General features: G+C 42.8%; 2 protein-coding genes and 1 long non-coding RNA gene across 5 annotated transcripts in view; 2 read left to right on the top strand and 1 right to left on the bottom strand.

The window, feature by feature from the left end:
• The first annotated feature begins 1703 nt into the window (after positions 1 to 1703).
• Positions 1704 to 11094, top strand: UBE2T (ubiquitin conjugating enzyme E2 T). Of its 3 annotated transcripts, none has more exons than XM_079981888.1 (7): positions 1704 to 1873; positions 3696 to 3808; positions 4879 to 4946; positions 5738 to 5845; positions 6654 to 6752; positions 7236 to 7319; positions 10659 to 11094. In XM_079981888.1, the coding sequence occupies exons 2-7, from the start codon at positions 3700 to 3702 to the stop codon at positions 10785 to 10787; spliced, it is 597 nt and encodes a 198-aa protein (XP_079838014.1). In that variant the 5' UTR covers positions 1704 to 1873; positions 3696 to 3699; the 3' UTR covers positions 10788 to 11094. The 3 variants fall into 3 exon arrangements, with proteins under 3 accessions (XP_079838014.1, XP_079838013.1, XP_079838015.1); XM_079981887.1 differs by having other exon boundaries at positions 1705 to 1888; XM_079981889.1 differs by lacking the exon at positions 1704 to 1873 and having other exon boundaries at positions 3771 to 3897.
• A 1727-nt stretch (positions 11095 to 12821) lies between these two features.
• LOC307218176 lies at positions 12822 to 14623 on the top strand. Its single transcript, XR_013839854.1, has 2 exons — positions 12822 to 13607; positions 13638 to 14623. It is a non-coding gene; the product is annotated as an uncharacterized lncRNA (long non-coding RNA).
• A 326-nt stretch (positions 14624 to 14949) lies between these two features.
• The window catches only part of LGR6 (leucine rich repeat containing G protein-coupled receptor 6), a 155980-nt gene continuing 147737 nt past the window's right edge, over positions 14950 to 23192 (bottom strand). Inside the window, exons 15-16 of the mRNA XM_079979072.1 lie at positions 19445 to 19525; positions 14950 to 18635 (exon numbers count right to left, since the gene is read on the bottom strand). Coding sequence (XP_079835198.1) covers positions 17386 to 18635; positions 19445 to 19525 — 1331 coding nt within the window. The 3' untranslated portion in view covers positions 14950 to 17385. The remainder of the gene's footprint in view (positions 18636 to 19444; positions 19526 to 23192) is intronic.

Here is a 23192-nt window from a genome sequence, read left to right on the forward strand (position 1 = left end):
ACATGAGAAATAGTTATCTTGCAAAAGGGGTGAATTTAATGCCTCATTGCACTCCTCACACAGATGGAGATGCACCAATGTGCTTATGCTTTTCTTGTGGTGTGCAGGTCAGCTAAAGATGCTGCCCGGAGTACATGAACAAAAATGGGCTTACAACACCTCCACTATATATATTCAAGACATTTTGTTGTTGTTGTTTAGTCGTTGCCAATTCTTCATGACCCCATGGACTAGAGCATGCCAGGCACTTCTGTCTTCTACTGCCTCCCGCAGTTTGGTCAAACTCATGCTGGTAGCTTCGAGAACACTATCCAACCATCTCTTCCCCTGTCGTCCCCTTCTCCTTGTGCCCTCCATCTTTCCCAACATCAGGGTCTTTTCCAGGGAGTCTTCTCTTCTCATGAGGTGGCCAAAGTATTGGAGCCTCAGCTTCACGATCTGTCCTTCCAGTGAGCACTCAGGGCTGATTTCCTTAAGAATGGAGAGGTTTGATCTTCTTGCAGTCCATGGGACTCTCAAGAGTCTCTTCCAGCACCATAATTCAAAAGCATCAATTCTTTGGCGATCAGTCTTCTTTATGGTCCAGCTCTCAGGAAATGGTTTATTAGCCAGCAACACGTAGTGGGTTGGGTGCAGTGGTGTGGTAAGGGCAGGATTTTGTGATAGAGGTCCAAGGTTCCACTCAGCAAAATGAGGAGGGCTGGCTTATCACATTTTGAAGTCAATGAAGCAATGCATGTTACAGTCAAAGGATTGTAATAAACCCAGTGAAACCATGGCAGTCCTGTTTTGCATTGTCTGGTGGCACCATACGGATGTAACACAGTATAAGCTTTTATGGACTGTAGTCTACTGCATTGGGTGTAACGAAGTTCTGAAACAAGTTGGCAAGTGTTTCTCAGTATTTGATTTTATTTAAAAACATTAAAAACTCTCTCTGTGTGTGCACGCGCGCTGCAAGATGTACATATATGTGGTTATAGATGAGTTGTTCTGCAACGGGGTAAGTGAGAATCTGTGACAATTAAATCTTAAATATCTGCAAAATCAGCACAGAGTATTCATAATATATCTATTTTATTTCTGTTCCATAAAATTTATATACCACTTGATTGTAGGAAAAACCCAAGGCAGTTTACAAATAAAAAAAATAAAGCAATCAGAATTAGAACTATTTTTTTTTAGCAACCATAATTTAAAACATACATAAAGTTAAAACCACAATAGAATATACTAGAAACAAATTAAAACCCGTACAAACTTGCAAAACATCTGGGTAGGCTTCATGGGTGTAGCCTGGGGGGGCCAGCCCCCCCAGGTCCACAAAAATGATTGACAAGCATTGAAAGTACTCAGTTATCTAAGGTTCTGTCCCCCCACCCCAGCAGAAGCTTGCCCCCCGCAATGTCCTATTTACGGGGTATTTTTACACCTGATTTCCTTAAAAAAAAAAGCTGAACAACGTTGGCTGCCCCTCCCTAACAAAAATAAGAATATCTTCCGCAGGCGCTCAAAGCAGCTGTGATTGCTGCTAACGAAACCTCAGCAGCCTGGAACGGAGAGAGCAGTTCGACTTCGTGCCCGAAGTGTCGGGAAAACCTGATTGTGCCGTTTCCCCGCTTGGAGCCGCTCTGCCCTCCGCCCTCGCTGGCCAATCCGTAGTAGGTCGAATTTTGACGGACACTTCGAACGCCCATTCACGCCGCGGCCCGCGCAAAGCATGTCGGGCCTTCGTGCTTCTAACCTGCGGCAGCGGGTTTTTCTAAAGCTCTCCCGAACCTCGCCTTGCTTCCAGCTTTGCTGCAGCTGCCGATCCATTCTGAAAGGGCGGGAAAGGCAGCGGAAGGTCCCGCTTCCTCAGAAACCGAGAGGGGTTCGTAAGCACCGGGTGGGTTTCTTGCGGGGGGTCTCGCAGGCCGCCTTGGCGAAGGAAGCCCGCCGAGGCGGGGCGGGGCGAGCCGGTTCACACTGGGCGCCCCTTCAGTTTCGCACGGGGAGAGGCGAGGAGGAATAGCCCTCCCTCTGCATGTACTGAGGCTCGAATTATGGGTGTTATAATTGCTGTTACCTTTATTTTGCTATCCTAACTGGCACCCTCAGGTCCCCAGGGCGGGTTACAACAATTAAAAGTGTGTGTATATATGTGTGTGTCTCTCTCTCTGTGTGTGTATATATATACACATACACACACATACACATACTCAGACACTGTACACTATATATATACACACATACACTATATATATAGTGTCAAAGCCAGGGAGACTTTGCATGTTTGTGTGTGTGTGTGTGTGCATATATACACACACACACACACACACACACACACACACACTGTACACAGTCTCTCTCTCTCTATATAGTGTCAAAAGCCAGGGAGAAGAGGCAATGAAATCAAAACTGCAGCTCCCCAACTGGCTCCCATTTTTAACCTAACGCCCCTCTCTAGCCTTCCTTAAAAACAGTAGGAAGGGGCCTGGCTGCCTCCTGGAGCTGAAGGTCTACTTCCACCTACTTGAAGGATTGCCTCGCCCCCAATATGTACGCCCTTCACTGCTTAGATCTGCAGAACTCACGCTTTTACAAGTGCTGTATCACGTTTGCCCCACATTTAGAAGCCAACAGCACCCTCGCTTCAGAACTCCCTGCACATTAATATTAGGCAGGTTCCTTCGCTGTATTTTTCTCCCCCCAGTGCTCACTAAAACCTTTTTTGTTCATGCAAGCGTGCCCAGGCATATAATTTTAGTAATTGTGATGTGTTTAAAAATGGCTGGTTTTATTTTATATTTTATATTCTCTCCCCACCCCGCCCATTGGCTGCATTGGCTGGCGGAAGTGGGGGATCCCCATTGTGCATATGGAAGTTCTTGCATGTGTGTCTGCTGATGGGACTCATTAGTTGAATCCTGCTCAATGATACCCACCAGTAATAATGCTACTTTCCTACCAGGGTGGGAGGGAGCCTAACTTCTGCAAAATACACCTCCACAGAAGCCAGTAAAGTCTATAAATCTGATGCCCACCCTTTTCCACATAGCATAAGTTGATTGAAAAGGCATGCTCTCTCCAACTACAGTAGTACCTTGGGTTACAAACACCTCAGTTACAAACACTCCGGGGTACAGACTCCGCTAACCCGGAAGTAGTACCTTGGGTTAAGAACTTTACCTCAGGATGAGAACAGAAATCGCATGCTGGTGGCGCGGCGGCAGCGGGAGGCCCCCATTAGCTAAAATGGTACCTCAGGTTAAGAACAGTTTCAGGTTAAGAATGGACCTCTGGAACGAGTTAAGTTCGTAACCAGAGGTACCACTGTACTCCTGAAATATTGTGCTGCCTTGCCCACTAATAGATCTCAGCCTAGTGTTTAATGATCTCTACAAGATCATATACAAGTTGCAAAAACGTTACCCAGTAACTCCGTCCTATTTAATATTGATTGATGTAAAACATGAGTGCTTCTGACATGGAGAAATTGTTTTGATAGTGATCTCTAAGAGTGAGACTGGGTCTGGATCAGCATTTCCGAGCTAAGTTGTCTAAACAGGCTACAATCTTTTTTAAAAAAACTTACACAGCTACCTGAAAATTCTGCTACTACTGCACTGACATGCAATTCATTATCAGAAAGGATTTATAGTTGCTGAAATTAGAAAAGTTAAATGAAGCAAATTTCCCCTACACTATTGCAGAACAATGCAAAGGGCTTCACGACTTAAGAGAGAGCTGCATTTGCTGACTACACAGCCGCCACCAGGAATTACTTGCTGGCAGAATGGAAGCCGTATAGATGATCTTCAAGCCCGTATGTATCTGTCTGGATTCGATCTTTTCTGCCCTCCATACCTCAGTAACCCAGCAACAATAAACAAAACAATATACAAATAGTTAGAGGTTAGAATCTATAACTTATATACATAAGCATTAATTAAAAGTTCCAGAGAACTTTGTTTTGCTTTTTCTGTATACATGCAAATATACTGTACACTGTATTTAGAAGCAAGTTCCATAAAAAAAAATGGATTCGTTTCAGAGTAAAGTTGCGTGGTGCCAAAATGCACGCAGTGAAGGATGCTGGGGAGCTGCAGTCCAACAACTTCTGGAGAGCTATGGATTCCCCAGCCCTTTTCTAGATTGTTTTAATGCAATTATTTCATTTAGTTTTTTGCCAATGATTCACTGGAATTTGAGGAAATGTTGCTTAAGAAGCTGAACTTAGTTGTGATTAATAATGAAATGGAAGGTGTTGTCATACCTCGGGTTACAGTTGCTTCAGGTTGTGTCTTTTCGGGTTGCGGACTGCCGAAACCCAGAAGTACCAGAACAGGTTACTTCCGGGTTTCGGTGGTCACACATGCGCAGAAGCACTAAATCGCGCTTTGCACATGCGCAGACGCAGGTTGCGAACGTGCATCCCACATGGATCACGTTCGCAACCCGAGCATCCACTGTATAATCCATAAAAGGTAAAGATACTAGGTCATCTGCATAGCAGGAAATAGAGAAGTAGCTCCTTTTTCTAAAACAAATGTTTGGTGTAGCAAAGATTAGAAGATGCTCATAATTTTCTAATTCTTTTTGGACAGAAATTTATTTTGTTAGCCAGTATAAAGATCCTTTCCTGGAAGATAAAAATATATCCTCATCCAAGTCTTTTTAGAATTCTGGCACTGAACAATAAGTCTGAAAAATAAATAATTATTACATTCCTTGTAACTTTTGTTCTTTTCCTGCCTAGTTCCTTGGATGGATGTATTTTGAAGATATTATGAATATATTGTGGCTTATGTGATCAAAATTTGTTTTTGCAGTGACTGAAGCAGTTACCTAAAGAGGGCAGTATTGATGTATCTTAATATGTCTTTTTCTCTTTAGAAATGTTGGGTTCTGCAGATACACCATACGAGAAAGGAATTTTTAACTTGGAAGTAGTTGTGCCTGAAAGTTAAGTGGATTTTTGAAAATCTTTTGTGCTTCAATGTATTAAGCAGATATGGAATGGTAGATTTGTTAAATACAGCTCATGAGACTGCAGTTCCTTTTACAGGATTAGGAACTAGAGAGCTGTTAAACTGCTTTAAGATCAAGCTGATTCCTCTAGATCAGGCATGTCCAAGAGGGAGTAGATCGCAGGCACTTGGAAGTTGGATGTGCCTGCTAGTGAGTGAGATCAATGTTATACCAATGGGTGCAACAGGAGTTCTCCTAAGCCTCCAAACAATAGCTTTTGGTGGCATGTAGGGGACTGCAGAGGTAAGGAAGTGTAAACCCTGTTTGCTTATATAGGGTACCACAATTGGATATTACTCTCATCGTTCTGCCCGGACACTGAGGTCCAGTGCCGAGGGCCTTCTGGTGATTCCCTCACTGCGAGAAGCCACAGGGAAGTGACAGGGAACCAGGCAGAGGGCCTTCTCGGTAGAGGCACCCACCCTGTGGAACGCCCTCCCACCAGATGTCAAAGAGAAAAAGAACTACCAGACTTTAAGAAGACATCTGAAGGCAGCCCTGTTTAGAGAAGCTTTTAATGTTTAATAGACTATTGTATTTTAATATTTTGTTGGAAGCTGCCCAGAGTGGCTGGGGAAACCCAGCCACATTGGCAGGGTATAAATAATAAATGATGATGATGATTATGCTCGTGCATGTTCAGAAATGGATAAGAACGAGGGATTTGTGGGTGTTAACTTGTGAAAATTCTCTTTCAAAATAAGAGAACCAACTGTTTTTAATTAGGTATCCATTTGAACCCCCAAAGATACGCTTTCTGACTCCCATCTACCATCCCAACATTGACTCAGCTGGAAGAATTTGCCTTGATGTTCTCAGATTGCCACCTAAGGTAAGGTTACAGTTGCCTCTCTTACAGGGATTGATGAGAGCAGCAGTAGGCCTCCTGGCACAGCTGTTCCTATCTGCAAGTGCAGATCCTGCTATGTGTATTGGTTGAAAGAGGCCACTTGCTTGTATTTCCCTACTGAGGAGATCTGGACAGAAACAGTTACAGTCAACTGGTCTAAGCTCCTTGTAAATCTCATATTTTCTTAATTGCCTTTGGCTGTGTGTGGCACAGGTGGCATTGATGCTTTTGGGGTTTTGAGTACCACATATTTTTGCAGCATGTTGATCTGGCTATGCATATTGATAATATTGAAGTTTGTGAGTGTCACTGTGATTGTTGCCAAACAGGGTTTGGAGGGGGGGGGGATAGTTTGCTGGGGCTTATTCTAAGATTTTTCAGAAGTACATAAAGAGTTAAACAAAAGAGGGCAGCACACCCTTCCAAAATCAACTCAATAAATATAGAGGATGAAGGGTGGTCTCCTCAAGCCACGGAATGTAGAGTGAGATTTAGAAAAGAGAATTTAGGGAAGGAATGTGAATTGGACTACTTAAGCCCCTCACCACTATCTGGAGGAAACAGAAGCACTCCTGTTATTGGAAGAGAATACATGGCAACATTTTGTTGCATGTCACACTTGTATGTATTACCTAATTGATATACAGGTTGCTTCTAAATTTCTGCAATGTTGCCCAGAAAATCTTGGGGGGAATTATATTTTGGACCTGCAAAGTAACTCCCAACAAGACACACTTCTCTTTGTATCATAATACCCCCACTCACTCAAGTAATTTTTCGTTCTGTGCAGGGTGCATGGAGACCGTCTTTGAATATTGCTACTTTGCTGACTTCAATACAGATACTTATGAATGAACCCAACCCTGATGACCCCCTCATGGCTGACATAGTAAGTTTCCTCCTTTATTTTGGTGGAATGTGTGTTGTATTTTTGGAAGCTATAACTATGCTATAACTCTGTCTGTGAAGGGATGTGAAGAAACCACAGAGTGCAAGAGATGTACCTCTTGCAGTTCATTTTTTTGGGGTACAAATTTTCCAGTAATACAACTGAGAAAAGGCCATGTTGACCTAGAAGTGGGGGTGGGGAGAGGTGGGAGATGCTCAAATAGAATTTGTTTTGTTGACAGTGAGGTCAACGCTTTCTACCTTGAAACATCATGCTTAAAAATGGATGGATGGGTATATATGTGTTGCATACAGGATACAAAATATGGCGATTGCAGTCTTCCTAAATACCTAGTGTGGTTAAGTAGTCTTCCATGCGGTCTAGTAAATCTGTCATCAAATGTAACTATGGTCTTATGGTTGAGAGGCCATAATTATCCTTGTCTCTTACTTTTTCCTTTTTCTTTTTTTTAATTATGTCTAGTCCTCTGAGTATAAATACAACAAGCAAACATTCCTCAAAAATGCCAGACAATGGACAGAGAAGTATGCAAGCCAGACAACAATGGTAAGGAAAGTATATCACTTTCGTTAGAGAGGAATGGGGTGTAGGTTAATCTTCACATGTGCAGTCTTGCTGTGCCCAACGGAATACTTCAAATCTGCGTCACCTATAATTGCCCATCTTCCTATAATTGAGTTTGTGGGATGGAAATACTATGAATGTGCCATGAAACACAAGTGTCTGGATTAACGTCTCCCTTGTAGACTACCTTTTCTGGCAATGGGAGTTTTTGTTTTGCTTTCTTGGCCACGTCATAACTCTAAAATGTCATAGAAAAATGCAGGGATTGTTCAGAGTTTATTGTATTTTATTTGTGTCTGATCTTGTAGAATTTGCCTTGGGTAAGAATATTTGGAAGTTACCCTATTGCAAACATTTTATATGGAATTTTATTTGGCTTGCAGTATGGTTCTAAATTTGCAGACGGCATACATCCTCCATGTATTTGTATGAGGGGAAGAATTCATCAGCAGAGACGCAGATCTTTTGGTAAAATCATTCCAGTACCCCAGGCTAAACATGCATTGATTCCAGGGAAATTTAGGATGTGGGATCAGCCTTGTTCACTGATACGGGAAATAATTTATAGAAATTCTCCCAGTTACATCTGGTCTACATATGCAGCGAAACGAGTTTCTTTTTTTAATACAGTAAGCCCACAACTTAGGCACATTTAACTTGTGCGCATTCAGCTTTACGCGCTTGGCAATAAATAAATAAAGGGCAGGTGTCCAACTTTGGCAATTCTACCCGTGTCTTGACTTCATGTGATTTTGGCTTTAGGTGTGATCCCTGGAACACACCTCCTGCGTAAGTTGCAGGCTTACTGTAGAGGGGGATTCATATAACTTAGTTCACCGATGAACCTTATATTGCTTAAACTAACTTGAGAAGGTAGTTTGACGGCTGCTGATATAGTTTTAAAGGGTGCATGAGACCACAGAGCACACCAGGAAGCTTCAGAGATTGGTCTGCCAATATCATTCTCCTACATCATGCAAGAACCATTAGGGTCCCTGCAAAAAGAATCAGTTAGGATTCCACAGAGGGTAGTTAATACCCTTCCTGTGAACTAACCACTGTAAACACTTTCAAAGATGAGTGCTTTTAACCTGAATTTCAAGCTGCTCACCTGTAGGGCTTTAAACCATTGTGCTCCAGAGTCAGGTTAGAAGGAGATAAGCTTGTCATGAGATGAAGGTCTATCCTCATCAAACAAGTCTTATCAGTGTACCTTGGAACATTTGGAAAACCAAAGCGCAGCTTCTGATTGGCTGCAGAAAGCTCCATCGGACATTCCCAAAATAGTTCGCAAACCGGAACAGTCACTTCCATGTTTGCAGTGTTTGGGAGCCAAAATGTTCGAGAACTAAGCTGTTCGAAAACCAAGGTACAACTGTAGTTATTCTGGCCTCTTCCCAGTCACAGAATTGGTTATAGCATTCCAGACAAGCAAACTGGGTGATTTGAGGAGTGGAGAGGAGATGGCAAAGCATGGTTAAGGGCAGGCTGAGAGATCGTCTTTTGACATTCTGCATATATTCCTCTCACAGTGCATTTCTGAAGTTTTTCCATATAGAACTTGATAACTTCAAAATGATGGGGATGTGGTCTTTCACCTCCTACTGTAACTTCTGTCTGAAAGCATTGCTCTTCCATTTCTTCAGTGAGCATGGAATACCATTCCAAAAGCCCTAGGCTGCAGGTGTTACTGTTTTTGTTTGTTATCATGGTATATATTTTTGTGTTTTTATGTTGTAAACTGCCCTGTTATCCTTGGATGAAAGGCGGAATCGAAATTTAATAAGTAATAATAATTTCCTCCACTTGCAGTCTGAAGTGGTACAGTCCATTCTGCTACCTCCATCACTTTGACCCTATTCAGTCTTTACTTGCATGTAGGGGCACTGCCATTACAAAAGGGGCTGTGCCTTTAGACTTCCCCCATTGTTGCATGGTTGTTTCTGTATTCCAAGTGTCCAGGGCAAACATCTGTAGTGGGAGACAGCTGTTCTCTTGTAGGCTTCCTGCACTTTTTAGAACTCTTAATTGTTCAAGCATTTGGCTGGCTCCCTATTCAATCTGGTTTAGAATCCTGATTTCCTTGCCTTTCTTCTGTAACTTTTCACTTTGTTCAAAAAATGGATCCCTAACTTTCTGTTCGTTGTAGTTGCTCATTATTAGCATAGAATGGACAAATCAAAAGATTGGTGGGCACATGAGACTTGGGTCTTAGTTATATTTAGGAGCTAAGGAGTCAGGGCAACTCCCAAGCAAAACATGTTTGGGAGTGCAAATGCCACCATTCAGGGGAGCAAGGATTTAATGCATACTATAAAGGGCTGTATTCTACAGTCACTGAAAGCTGGGGAGTGAATAGAAAACAGGAAATATACTTTGAGGGAGCACTTACTACTGGAGTCATCCATGCTAGAGCACCCAGCCCAGCACCAGCAATGAGTTCAAGCAGAAAGTAGATGTAGCAATCAGCTCTGTATAAGTTATCCTGTGTCATCTTCAACAGTTTTGTGTGCCCCAATAAAGCACAGAGTGGTCTTCAGTAATTCACAACTATGCCTTCTACTTTTATTGAAATTTCCAGGTAAATTGGAATGAAATTACACAGCTGAAACACTTGGGGGCATCTGAACCTTAAATAATACTGCTTCTTTCATAGTTGCACTTTCTTGTTTCTAAACTAATGTGAAGAAGCTGATTCTTCTTAGGCTGTCAGCAGAATTTCAGCTTTGGATAAATTTGGCCTGCTTGTAGAAAGAACTGATTTCTGTTTCGAGGTAGCATCTCCATGTTGCCCAGAATTTGCTTGTAAAAACTGGTATATCCAGTGCTTTTCTTCTAGGCAAAAATATGCCGGTACTGCATATCCTTGAGTGCCCCCAGAAAAAAAAAGGACTGGGTATATCTGTGCTATGGAAGTGATCTATGAACAGCCTATACAAATCTTGCAGAGCCATACATACTGTATTGCACAAATTTCTGAAAAAGTTTTTCTAGTTCCCAGAACACATAAGAACAGTCCAGTGATGGAGGAAAAGGCACATTTTCTCTTCTGTAGCACCTCAAGTTGGCTGTCAGGCCACTAAATGTGGTGAGCTGTATAATGAGGATCTATGGGAATTCTGGGTGGGGTGGTAAGGAGGTGAGGAATTAGCTGATTTGTGTCTTTAAGGAACAAAATGTGTCCCATGACTTTTGAAGTCTTAACTTAGGGAGTCTGCATACTTGCAAGATGTGAATGAAAGCATTGGTCCTTTGAGCAAAGTGTGAACACAGAAACCAATATTTTTCTCTCTCAGTTGGTTTTCTCTGATGTTATTCCAGACTTTGGAAACCACCGATGAAGAGAACCACCAAAGTGCAGCCAACCCACCCAAAGATTCTCACATTTCCCAGAAAAGGAAAGGAAGCAGTATCAGTGGATTGTCCAAAAGACCTTGCTCAGAAACATAGAAGCTTTGCTGTCGTGCAATATCCCAGTCTCTAGCTCTGTGTCTGTTTCAGTGTTCCTTTCCATCTCTTAAGTAGACTTGTTGCAATTAATGTACTGTTTACTCGTTATATGCAATGCCTCTAAGGCTGTGTCAGTGAAGCACTTGTCTGTTTTTAAAAACATCTTATTTTACTTCTGCAGATTTCTTAAGTTCTTTATAGCAATTTTGTCTTTCACTGTCTAATTTGTGTATTTTGCTGTATTTTGCGCATGTTTTGAATGAAGGCACCAATGAGAGAGTAATAAATAACATATTTAGTCCTGCTATGACTAATGGTCATGAATGGTGTTTAAACTATTTCTGGAAGCTAAAGTTGTGTACCTTTGGCCTCATTTGCTGGACTACAGATGAGTGCAAATAATATTTTATGTATCTGCTCTTTTCTTGGCAGCTTTGTAAGTTTGAAGACACCTTCAGCAAGTTGAGCATTGGTCTGAAGGATGCACAGTTCCAAGGACGAACTCATGGTTTGCATGCCCAGGTTTCAATCCCTCACTGTTTAATTAGAGAAGTATCTCTAGTGTGCTGGATTCCTCCTCTAAATTTAAGGTGTGACAGTGAAGACAGAAGCAGTACTAAAAACAATTAGGCATGTTTAACTGTAAAAGTGCAGCGTGAGTTTGGCTTTTCCTTGTGGACGCTGCTCTTTACCAATGTTGCTAAACCTTTAGTGCACTTTACTAAACCTGTTACATCTAATATAATATTTTTAGGTAATTAGTAGTAAAAGTGGGACATGCAACAAAATGCACCAGTGTATTCTTAGAGAAGCACACCTATTCTGGGTCAAAGCTAAAATGAACAGGTCTTTAATCAGTATAAGTACAGCCAGTTGTGAACATACCTTTGAATAAATTACCAAAAATAACTGTACACACCCATAGCTACTGTTATACTTCCACCCAAGTAAGCAATTCTTTGGATATATAACATTTTTCAGAAATATAATTTTATTCACAGGCAACAAAACTGCATCAAGCATTCCATCTACTTTCCCATTTCTTCCCTACGTTGAATTAAAAATGGGTAGGTTTGTATTTTTTAAATTGTTATTTTGCAAGGTGTGTTTGAGGAAAAGTTGAGCACATGCCTATGGAGAAGACTGGATAGTGAAGAAAATTGGACTGAAGTTGTGTTTTGATTTTAATCCCAATTTTTCCAACTCTGAAAAGAAACCTAAGCATAACTCTCCTAAACAGATTATACAGTAGGTTTAAATACTGGTTCAGAACATATTTAGGCAAAGGCCCACGCTAGCAAATTATCAGCCATACAATTTATCACATTTTGTCTTCTCTGTTGTTGTTGTTTAGTCGTTTAGTCGTGTCCGACTCTTCGTGACCCCATGGACCAGAGCATGCCAGGCACTCCTGTCTTCCACTGCCTCCCGCAGTTTGGTCAGACTCATGTTTGTAGCTTCAAGGACACTGTCCAACCATCTCGTCCTCTGTTGTCCCCTTCGCCTTGTGCCCTCCATCTTTCCCAACATCAGGGTCTTTTCCAGGGAGTCTTCTCTTCTCATGAGGTAGCCAAAGTATTGGAGCCTCAGCTGAGCCTCAGTGAGCACTCAGGGCTAATTTCCTTAAGAATGGATGCTTTTGATCTTCTTGCAGTCCATGGGACTCTCAAGAGTCTCCTCCAGCACCAAATTCAAAAGCATCAATTCTTCGGCGATGAGCCTTCTTTATGGTCATTTCCATACATCACTACCAGGAAAACCATGGCTTTAACTATACGGACCTTTATTGGCAAGGTGATGTCTCTGCCTTTTAAGATGCTGTCTAGGTTTGCCATCGCCTTTCTCCCAAGGAGCAGGCGTCTTTTAATTTCGTGACTGCTGTCACCATCTGCAGTGATCATGGAGCCCAAGAAAGTAAAATCTCTCACTGCCTCCATTTCTTCTCCTTCTATTTGCCAGGAGGTGATGGGACCAGTGGCCATGATCTTTGTTTTTTTGATGTTGAGCTTCAGACCATATTTTGTGCTCTTGTCTTCTCTGACAGAAGGCAATTGCTGTTACCTTCCAGCAGGAACTATATTGCCTATATGTCAATATTTGGGGTTTTCTTCCCCCAAAGTAATCCTCCTAGTGAGCAAACTGCCAAAACACAGGTAGAGGGGAAAACATTATTAGGCCATTTGAATGTATGGGAAACAGAGGTAATAAATTATTTTTGGTCACGATGGGCATGTTAGAATATGGGAACACAAGACAAACCTGGATCAGACCAATGGCTCGCATAGTCCAGAATTCAGTTCCCCCAGCGGCCAGTCAGATGCCTGCAGAAGCCTGCAAGCAGGACCTGAGATTAAATTGTTAACTGGAATTAAAATTCTTTTAATGTAATCAGTTTTGCTGGGAATCTTCTACATTAAAGTATGTGTATATGTGTGTGCATGTATATACAAGCACACACAAATAGATACACAGGCAACGACTGATTTACGTGCGTCCGATTGATGTGTGACTACGCACGCATTGTGGCAACCCAAGCGGGCTTATGCATGTTCTGCCATCGCACGTGATTACCTAGAATGTAGCCCCTGTGGAAATCAGGGGTTGCCTGTATATCACAAAATAGAATTCCAAAATTTATTTACAGGTGGCACAGTCTAAGATTTTAACACTCCAAAGAGACACTGAAGCAGATTTTTTTTAAAAAGCCTCTTTGCACAATAAACATATATCATTCATTCGGTATTCAGGGCAGCTGAAACAGCATTTATCACAGTTCAAAGTGAGGGTAGGGCAGGTTTAAATGAAAACCCCTTGTAATTTGCATCATTTTCCTAACACAGTTTTAGAGAGTAGGCGATTGTATCATATAATCAAAACTTAAGCTCAGAGAAATGCATTTGCAAGTAAACATTCTCCGTTGCAGTGCTATGATGGGGAGGAGAAGGAATACTGTCCCTTGCACAGTTCCCTGAGTTTCCTCCTCCTCCCCCACTGCCACATACTCCACATTGTAGTGCTGAGATGGGGTAGATGAGAAAAACTGTCTCTGGGAAAGAATCTCAGTTTTCATGATTAAAAAACTTTAATCCCTTTTCTCATGCTTTCATATGAAGAGGATGTGAAAAAATGCATCATGCCTAAATAGGGTATGTGTGTCAAGGTGTGTCTTCCACGCAAATAACTTTACTTTCTCAGACTTTGTGTCCCTACCTGACTGTTGCCCCAGCTGTGTCTCTTGCATCATTTTTTTTGTTCAATTGTGTTTTTTTAAAATAACAAAGTCAAATCCGACAAAATCCCAATTTAGCAACCAAACTTGCAGACCAAGCATACAATTGTATACACATCTAAATTTCCACAAGGTGGTCCAAATACAGAATTTGAGACCATCTGGACTGGTACAGAACTGTTGAGGTTCTCAGTATTTCATTATACTGCGTGTGTGTTTTCAAATGATTGCTATTACTAAGATTTTTCAAAAACTGAAGGAACTCTGAAGAGCTTAGTTCACATTCCAATCCTTGTGGGTTAGCCAGCTATATTAATCTGCCTTAAAAACAACAACTTTGATGTACCGTTTTGTTCTTCAGCTATCTGAAGTCCCAGGCTATCAAAATTGTGTATAAGCCTCCTTTAAAGCCGACTGTCACTGAAGTGGGAGTGTTCATTCATTCATCTCCTTGGGCCTTCCTATAAAGGCATGAAATGCAAAACCCAGATAAGATTTGGGGGTGGGGAGGGGTTTTCTTGAATAGTTGATGTAATGCTTCAGCAGCTAGTTTGTCTTTGGTGCTGTCAAGTCAGACTCCTTTATTAAAAAAGAGGCTTTCACTTTCTGTCTGAGATTACGTCTGTCTTGTCCATCCCCCCCTATATTTCCCAAACCACACTTGCTGTGATGTTAGATAATGCTGGTACTTCCTAGCATACACACTGGAGCTTGTTCACCTTCATGCATGCCACTAGAGAACTCTTAAACCTGATGACTGGCAACTGAACACATGAACCAACTCAGCTGGAAAACATTGAGTTTATATCTGTGGCAATACATCTGTGATAAGATTATGCCTAGACACAAGCTGTTGCAAGGAATGAGCATGCAGGAACAAGCCTGTGGGTTTGTGGTTCCACGACTAAGTCATAGAAACAAAATAAAGCATGGTTTTAAAATTAACAATTTTTTAATTTTCTACAAGGTCTTCCAGAGTGCTTTACACATCAATATACAAAAAAAAAAAAAAAAGAGATGACACAAGGTCAAAAAGAGAGGGCAAATGGCTATATAGCTCTCTATATAAATATACACATAATATACAAACACGCTCATGCTAGCATCGTATGCCATCATATATGGCAATGTGTATATACAGACAATAACAAATGTGGTGTGTAAAGGCATTTAAATTGATACTTCCTGTGGTTGATTTTGGACGTATTGATGGTACAAGTTGTAGGAATTTTGCATTTCTAAAAGTTGATTGAGCTGCGCTCAAACTTACACCCCCAAGGAGGACAATTCTTTACAGGTATGGATGGTTAATACTAATTCTAGTTCTGGAGAAGCTGAGCAGCAAAAAGGGTTCCCACTATATGTGTTGCATCTTTTTCTCTAGGCCATAATGAATTGTCCCAAGACATTTAAGCCAGCTTCCATTCATACACTGTGTTTAAGTAAGCCAAAGTAGCAAGTGGGTACTTCAAGAGTTCTGGAGTTCTACCCAACCAGAACACTGTAGTAACCGAAAATTATTTCGGCAGAATCATCCTTAAGGGGATTGAAGGGAAAGGCATCTGGTGTGTTTGTAACATTTTTCCACATCCTTCTCTGTGTTTCAGTCTACATTTCTCTCCTGAAAATATTAAGAACTTTCCTAAAAGCAGAACTACGTATGAAGTCTAGACTATATGCTTGATAGTGTGCTCTGCAAGGTATTAAAATGTTAGCAATAAAATCCCTTACGACAGGATTTTTTTCCTACCTCCCTTGACAAGTTATTAATTGATAACTGCCTTCTCAGCAAAGAAAAAGCCAGCCTGGAAATTAACCTGGACAATTCCAGCAAGCTGTAGTTGTTAAACAGTTGGGATAATTTTTGTATCTTGCTCTTTCTAGAAGGATCCATCAAGATCCATCAAGCAGCAAGTTACGTCTTAACCTCCTAGTGGCTTCAATTAAGGTTTGTTCCTGTGCCAATCAAGTTTTAGTCCTGTGTCACTATTTCCCATCTGTCAGTAGGACTACAGTTCTTACTGAGAGCATAGGTGCTTTTAGGTGGAAAAGCAAGAGATGTGAGTTTGCTTTCATGATTTCTATATGTAAGTTCCAAAGAAGGCGAGAGGATAATTGAAGGCTGAATTGCAGAACCGGAGCAATGCAACTGGATTCTGGAATCTGTAAATGGTTGGCTTTAGCTGCAGTTGCCCTTTGTCGGGCTTGGCTTAGAGGGCAAGAATACTTTCTTATGTTGGGGATTTCTGGCTTATGGTGAATATATCTGGGCCTTAAATTGCTTCTCTTCAGTCTTTCACTGTACTCAAGTCTTCTTCCTAGCAACACCAGCAGTTTTTTAAAAAATGAGGGGGTGCTACAAGGTAGAATATCTCCATTATGTGCTCATTGGGATGAGTTTACATGAGTTCCAAAAGATTATGGAAACACACCAAATTCATTACACTGCATTTTAGCTCATGTTTTGCATTTATGGGCTTCAGTGAGACCAGGAACAAGCAGCTCATTCTACCCTAAATGGTGAACCTAAAATGTGGCATGGTTTGACTCTTGACATGGCACAACCTTGGTGAGATCTAATCCTGACTTTGTCACTGCCCTGGGAATCTCACTTCATTTTTAGGTGCCTTAGAAGTAAATTTTAGACATCTGCAGCCTGGATAGGTGCATCATTCCTAAAAAAGAGAGACGAGGATTAATGAAACTGGAGCATCCCAAGTTAAAGAATAGTATGTTACCTTCAGCTCCTCTTCTCCATTTGTAGAACAGAACTGATGACACACCTCATTACAGAGAATGAAGAGGAAAGACTGTGGTGACAATTCAGATGTTCAGCTGGTGTTGGGCTATCTACCCTGACAGACATTGTCATGTCTATACAGCAGCTCAGTCACTGCCTTATTTGTCATCTGTTATCGTTCTAAGGCAAGGTTAATTGGGGATAGCACTCTGTTGCCTGTTCCACACAATTTATGAGGAGCAGGACTAGATGTATCCTGGAAAGCTGGGAAGCTGCATCATAGTTGGTTAGTTCTTTCTCGTTTTGCTACATTTTGGTTTGCTGTTGTGTATCAGAAGATTTTAACTCAATGGTCCCCTGGTCGTCGTCGTCCCTTGAAGGACCCACACTACCTTACACACTGGTGTGGCAAGAGAGCAGAAGACAATGCTCCAGTAAGCTAGGATACATGGAGTTGGCAGCACCTTGCAGGCTCTCAAGGCCTCCCCCCCCCCCAGAAGAAGCAATAAACTGTGCCACCCTTTCCCCAGAACAGCCATTGTCCAAAGCTGTTGGTGGCTACAGGTGGGCTCTTGCGTAGGCTTTTCACAGAGCGAATGTGTACCGGGTCTGGGAGGCTGAACGACTGTTTATAAGTGAGACGTGAAGGCTGGTGCAGGCGGTGTGGAAAACAAGGCAATCCTAAGGCTGCTCCTTGCCGGGTCTCTGCTTTCCGATGAGATGAGCAACTCATCATCAGCAAGGTAGGACAGGTGAGTGGAGAAGCCACTGTCGTGTCCTCCGGTACCTGCCTTTTGCTGGTGTGGGATGAGAGTCACTGATGGGTAGCTGTAGGCATCTAGTACCGACGAGCACCTAGGAGGCACTCTGAAGATGTCTGGTGCCTCAAATATATGATCCATGTCAGAGAAAGCAACCAGGGCCTGGGTAGAGTCATACGAGCTCTTCTCTGTGTCCTCTGACACGTAGGACTGGGCACAGCTCTCCCGGGCCTGGCTCTTCCGCCTCAGGAGCCGTAGGTCATCTCTGAAGTGTGGGTTAAACAGCAGGTAGAGCAGGGGGTTCAGGCAGGCTGGCAGAGGAAGCACCACCAGCAGCACAGACTTGATGACTTCAGGGGTAATGAGGAAGAGGCTGAGCATGGAAGAGAAGGTCAGGAAGGCCACGGGGCAATAGAGAAGGCAGTTGGTGAAAATGAGCCAAGCCACATGCTTGATCATAGCACAGTCCCAGACAGAGTCAAACTCTCCTTTCAGCAGGTTGCAATAGAGGCGGATGTATGTTCCAGTGATAATGAGGAAGCAGAGGGTGTTGACCAGCACCAGGGCCACCATGAACCCCAGCATGGAAGGCTTCCCATCCAGGAGTGGGTAGGGTAGGCAGAGGGGGGATGCCCCGTACTCCCCGACAGAGAAGAGCGGCAGTGCTGCAGCCACTGAAGACAGCGCCAGGCAACTCAGCGCACCTGCCTTGACGGTGCCGAAAGACGGCACCTTCCCATAGGTCCGCATGCATGACACCGAGACACTGCACTGCACGGCGGCCAGGGTTAGCAGAAGGATGGAAGCCTCCGAAGCAAACACCGACAGGAAGCCTGTCACCTGGCACCCTGCGCCTGTCTCCCACCGGGCCCCGTATTTTGCAAAGTGACCAAAGGTGATGGCGTCCACGAAGGCCAGGATGGCACAGTACGTGCCCGTCAGCATGTTGGCTCCAGCAATGGCGCCAATGACAAACTTGACAGGGGACAGATAGCCGGGCGAAGCAAAGACAACCGCCATGACCAGCCCATTGCACAGCATGGAGACCAGCGTGATCAGCCAGACACCCAGGCGGATGACCCAGCTCTCAAACAGGTGATCGCAGGGCTTGAAGGGGCCTGGAAGAAAAGAAGGAAGGAGCCACATTACAAACTGGATGCTGCAGCAGAGCAGCTGGCACAAGGCACTGCTGAGTACAGGATTGTGGCTCCGTAGTACAGCATCTGCTTTGCATGCAGAAGGTCCCAAGTTCAATCCCTGGCGTCTCCTGTCAGTGTAGAAACTACTGAGCTAGGTGGACAATTGGTTTGACTCTGTATAAGGCAGCTTCTTATGACATTTGACCATTTTGCTCCACTTATACTTATATCTGATGAAGCAACAGGCACTTACTGAACAAGCAAGCAGAGGCTGAGGGACATCATGGCTACAATTCAAGGAGGCTCAGTGCAGAAGGCAGGTCTTGTACATGCAGCTCTGCAGCTTTAAAACCACTTGCCGCAACCAGGGTTTTGGAGCAGAACGTTCGCAGAACAAAATGTTTCTTTTTCATTCTGATTCCACTTATGGAGCTGGTGGGGTGGGGCAAAGAGCTAGATGGGGCATGGAAGACTGCCCCAGGCTACAACAGTCCTGCTCACCTCCTCCTGAGATTTCACAAAAATTGACATCCACTTTCTTTGTGGCATTAAAGGCTAGAAAAATAGCTTTTCAAAAAGGGGGATTACAAATTTGCCGAATTCTTCACCCACTCCCAATTCCTTGCATAATTCAACCACAAAAGAACACAATTCTGAATGGAGCGATGTATGTAACACTCATCTGTTGCCACCACAGAAACAGTATTTGCTGGCTTCCCTTGCAACATGTATAGCAACCATCCTTTTATTTAAAGATTTAAGCACTGTGCTTCATGACTACTTCTTACCAGGGCTTGGGGTACATTGGATGTTGGGGTGCAGCTTTGAATCCTCAAGTTCCAGCTGGAAATCATCCATATCCAGGTCATCTGGAAAGTCATACAGAAAGAAAGACCAACATCACAGGGGTGTTAATGCTTAGTTTTGCATTGTGAGCCAGACCTGTAGCTTGTTTTCATAAAGTCACTGCTGTTAAAATGGAAAGAGAACCATCTTTGTTATACATTCCTATGCTTCCTAATCTCATAACTGGAACAATAAACCTCAGGAACATGATGGTTTATGACTTACATGACGAGGAAAAAGGTGGGGTAAATAACAACAAGAACATCCTATTCAAAACCAAAAAGTCAGCCCTTAATTTTGAGCCTGCTCCATCAGGTAAATGGCCGATCAAGTCCAGCATCCTGTTCTCATGGTGGCCAACAAGATGTTGGGTAAAGATTCCTGCATTGTAGGGGGGTTGGACTAGATGACCCTCATGGTCCCTTCCAACTCTACAGTTCTATGATTTTATGTAGGAAACCCACAAGCAGCACGAGAACACTCTCACTCCCTGTTATACATAGGGTAGGGCAGAAACACAAGTTACAGCTGGAGAAAACTGAATTTGAAATGTTAAAAATGAGGGGGGGGGGGGCGGAAATCTGCAAAGTTTATCAAATGTTACTAAAGAAGCCTTTTCAAGGAAGGCAGGTCTATTTGGAGAAGTGAAACAAAGTATGTAACACACAGGTCTGGGTTTTGTTTTATTTTTAAAGTGAGGAATTAACTTTTTTGGTGGCTGCATGTTATAAAGGCAATTGTGTTGGACGGCCATGCAATGGCATCAGACACAGTCAAAGAGTAGAAGGGCAGGAGAGTACATGTGGGTTCTGTAATGAGAGAAAACGGGAGTTCTAGCATATGTAGTGGAAATTCCCAAAAGCAGAACAGAAAAAGCTTGGTCTATGGAGACTGGTGTCATTAACAAACATTTCCCAAAGTTTCCTTTAACAGGTCTACTGAATTCTGTGAAGCATAGCGTTCCAGAAAAATGTCAGGCACAAATACTACATATACTTACTTTGGCCAGAATTTTATTTGCTAGACTTCTGAAGGAAAGCCAAAAACCAGGTCGATTATGGTTATAGGAGCAATTAGCAGTTATTAAATTAACAGTGATGATGAAAAATCATGATAACTCTAAAGAGGATTTGAGTAGTCCAAACCCAGTGGTCCATCCCATTAAGAGACACAGAAATAAATATTTTTATTTAGATAAATAAGTTTCAGGAATGGGAATTGATTGCACATTGTTACAGAATACAAATTTGTATTTCTGATAAGGTAATGTGTTTTGCTCTTTTCTATAATAAGCCTCATGGGGTACTGTCGTTATATGTGATTTTATAATTTACTGTAGTTTCAGATTTTTTATTTTTATTTACAAAAAGAATCTACCAAAATGGTTGTACTTTGCTGAGTATTAAAGGGAATTTTCCATAGCTTAAATACAAAAGTCTGTTATCTCAGCGAGAGCATAGGTATGCTGCCTCCTCTAACACTTCTAGGAGCCAACTGAAATGTCCGGGTTTTGCCTAGTGCCTGATATGAACTATCCTGGACCCTGCAATCATTATCTGAAGCCTTTCCTCATGTGTTTCCTACACGAGAGGTCCAGAGGGTGGCAACACAAAAACAGGCCTTTTCTGGGGTGGCTCCCCGTTTGTGAAATGCTCTCCTCAGGGCAAAAATGTTTCTCTTTAACCAGGCTGATTAACATGCTACGTCCTTTTAAATGTGTTTGTGGGAGGGGGTAATTGGTTGGTTTTTATTCTTGTTTTTATTATGTATTTTGTGTTCTCATTTTGTATTTCTATGTTGTGAACCACCCTGTGATCTTTGGATGAAGGGCTGAATACAAATTGTAATCATCATCATCATTATCATCAAATAGTATCTCCTAAGGCCACATCCCCTCCCTAGCCTTGCCCCTCACTGATTCTGTTTTGTACCCTCCTTGGGTACTTTTGCCTGGCTGGAAAGTGTCCTTGCACTCTGGTAATGTCTTCTGCTTCCCTGACTGAAAAAGTTTCCCCACTCCTGAGTAGTTGCTCTGTTGGCTATTAAGGTGTTTAGCTCTGTTTTGCAGATTTCTTTTTGTGTGTAACACAATCTCTTTCTTTAAATTCTCTGGGCCTTTGGATATGGATATTGAGCAGATCTATATTATTAGTGCACCACTGCTGGAAACATTTACCAAGGTAAATGTTTTAAATAGGGTTTTGAATGGGCAGCACTAGGCACTGAGAGAGAGCTCTGAAGGAATGTCCTTTAATGGAGGCTTGCCACTTCCGCCCCCCCCCCAAGAGAAACCCTGCGTTTTTCACAGATGCAGGAATTCTATAAGGACAGTTTTTCTCATCATGGGACAAAGCAATTGTCACGAGCCCCACAATATAGCCAGGATCTGGCCCAGACTGGCAGGCTCTAATGCAGGAGGAAGAGGAAGAAAAAATGGCAAGGTGGGACTGAATGATGGGAACCTCAGTTAGAGGAAGGAGGATATCTTCACCCCAACTTGAACTACTTCAGAAAGGGGAGTAGGGATACCCGCTCTCTTCCTGAACTTCCTGTGGAGCAGAGACCCTCAGTGGAGCTGGGAAGGGCTCTGAACTGCTGAGGGCTGGGGAGGCAGAACAGGAAGGGACAGTCTTGTCACATCAAACCAGGTGCCACCTCTGCCATCTTGACATTCCTGCAAGGCAACCTACTCTTATGACTGAGCATGCCATGCCTTGCCTTGAAAAGCATGGCGTGCAGGGTGTGGAAACTTGTTGGGACATCTTTGTTGCTCCATCCTGTTCTAAACTTCTTGCCCTGCCCCTGAACTCCTGAGTTGTGACTCCTGAGCCCCGTGTCTGCTGCTGAGCCTACACTGTTACTTGCCTGAATAAAGATCTCTTTCTTCCCTACAAGTAAGATCCTCTGCATGTATGTTTTAGGGTGAGAGCCTGGACAGCAATGGAGAAAGCTGCCCCTGTAGAATTTCTGCTTTTAAAATAGCTGTTAAAGACAGAGAGCCTTTGTTGGGGGGGGGGGATATGACAACAAATGTAGTATTAAGTATTTCTCTCTTCTGTAAGCTTTTTTCATGCCTTGAATAGTCACACACATGGACAGAATGGAATTTATGACGAATATTTCCCTAAGGAACTTTGGTTGAATGGCTGTGAGGTGTACAGCACATCACTGATGCCTCCTCATTGCAGAAAGCCCAGTTCCAACCCAGCTAGGCTAGGAATATGCTGGCACCTGTAAGAGTAAGACCTGTTGCCCAGCAGTCTAGACAGCTGAGTCTCTGCTGTGTATTTTACTGGAGGTGTCAAGAACATGATTTGGGCAAACTTCAAAAAAGTGCATATTCTTTCCCACAAACATCCTGCCATCCAAACAGCTGGTTGTACAAAGGAACCACACAGAGCTTCCATTGAACTTGCAGGGAAATCCCTACTCTCTGCACTGCTGGATGCAAGGCCAAGCCTAGGAGCATAACAGTATAAAAGGTACGCAGGGACCATTCCTTGTGGCAATTTGAACCCACTATGTGGCTTCCACAGTAGAGTACCTCCTCTACTGTGACTGATGCAAAGCTTTTCCAGGAAGAGCCATGAGCAAAACAGTCCACTCAAGCATTGTCATCCCAACCCCCCAGGAATCAGATTGTGGGTGACCAACCAACCAGCTATTTAAAATATATTTTGTAAGTAATGA

This window comes from Podarcis cretensis, assembly GCF_951804945.1.
Source record: "Podarcis cretensis genome assembly, chromosome: 6".
NCBI classification, from domain to species: domain Eukaryota; kingdom Metazoa; phylum Chordata; class Lepidosauria; order Squamata; family Lacertidae; genus Podarcis; species Podarcis cretensis.

Coding starts and splice junctions, on each gene's coding strand:
- UBE2T (XM_079981888.1), top strand. CDS start 3,700: ATGCAAAGGGCTTCACGACTTAAGAGAGAGCTGCATTTGCTGACTACA. Junction 5,846..6,653: donor TTCTCAGATTGCCACCTAAG/GTAAGGTTACAG, acceptor CGTTCTGTGCAG/GGTGCATGGAGACCGTCTTT. Junction 7,320..10,658: donor ATGCAAGCCAGACAACAATG/GTAAGGAAAGTA, acceptor ATGTTATTCCAG/ACTTTGGAAACCACCGATGA.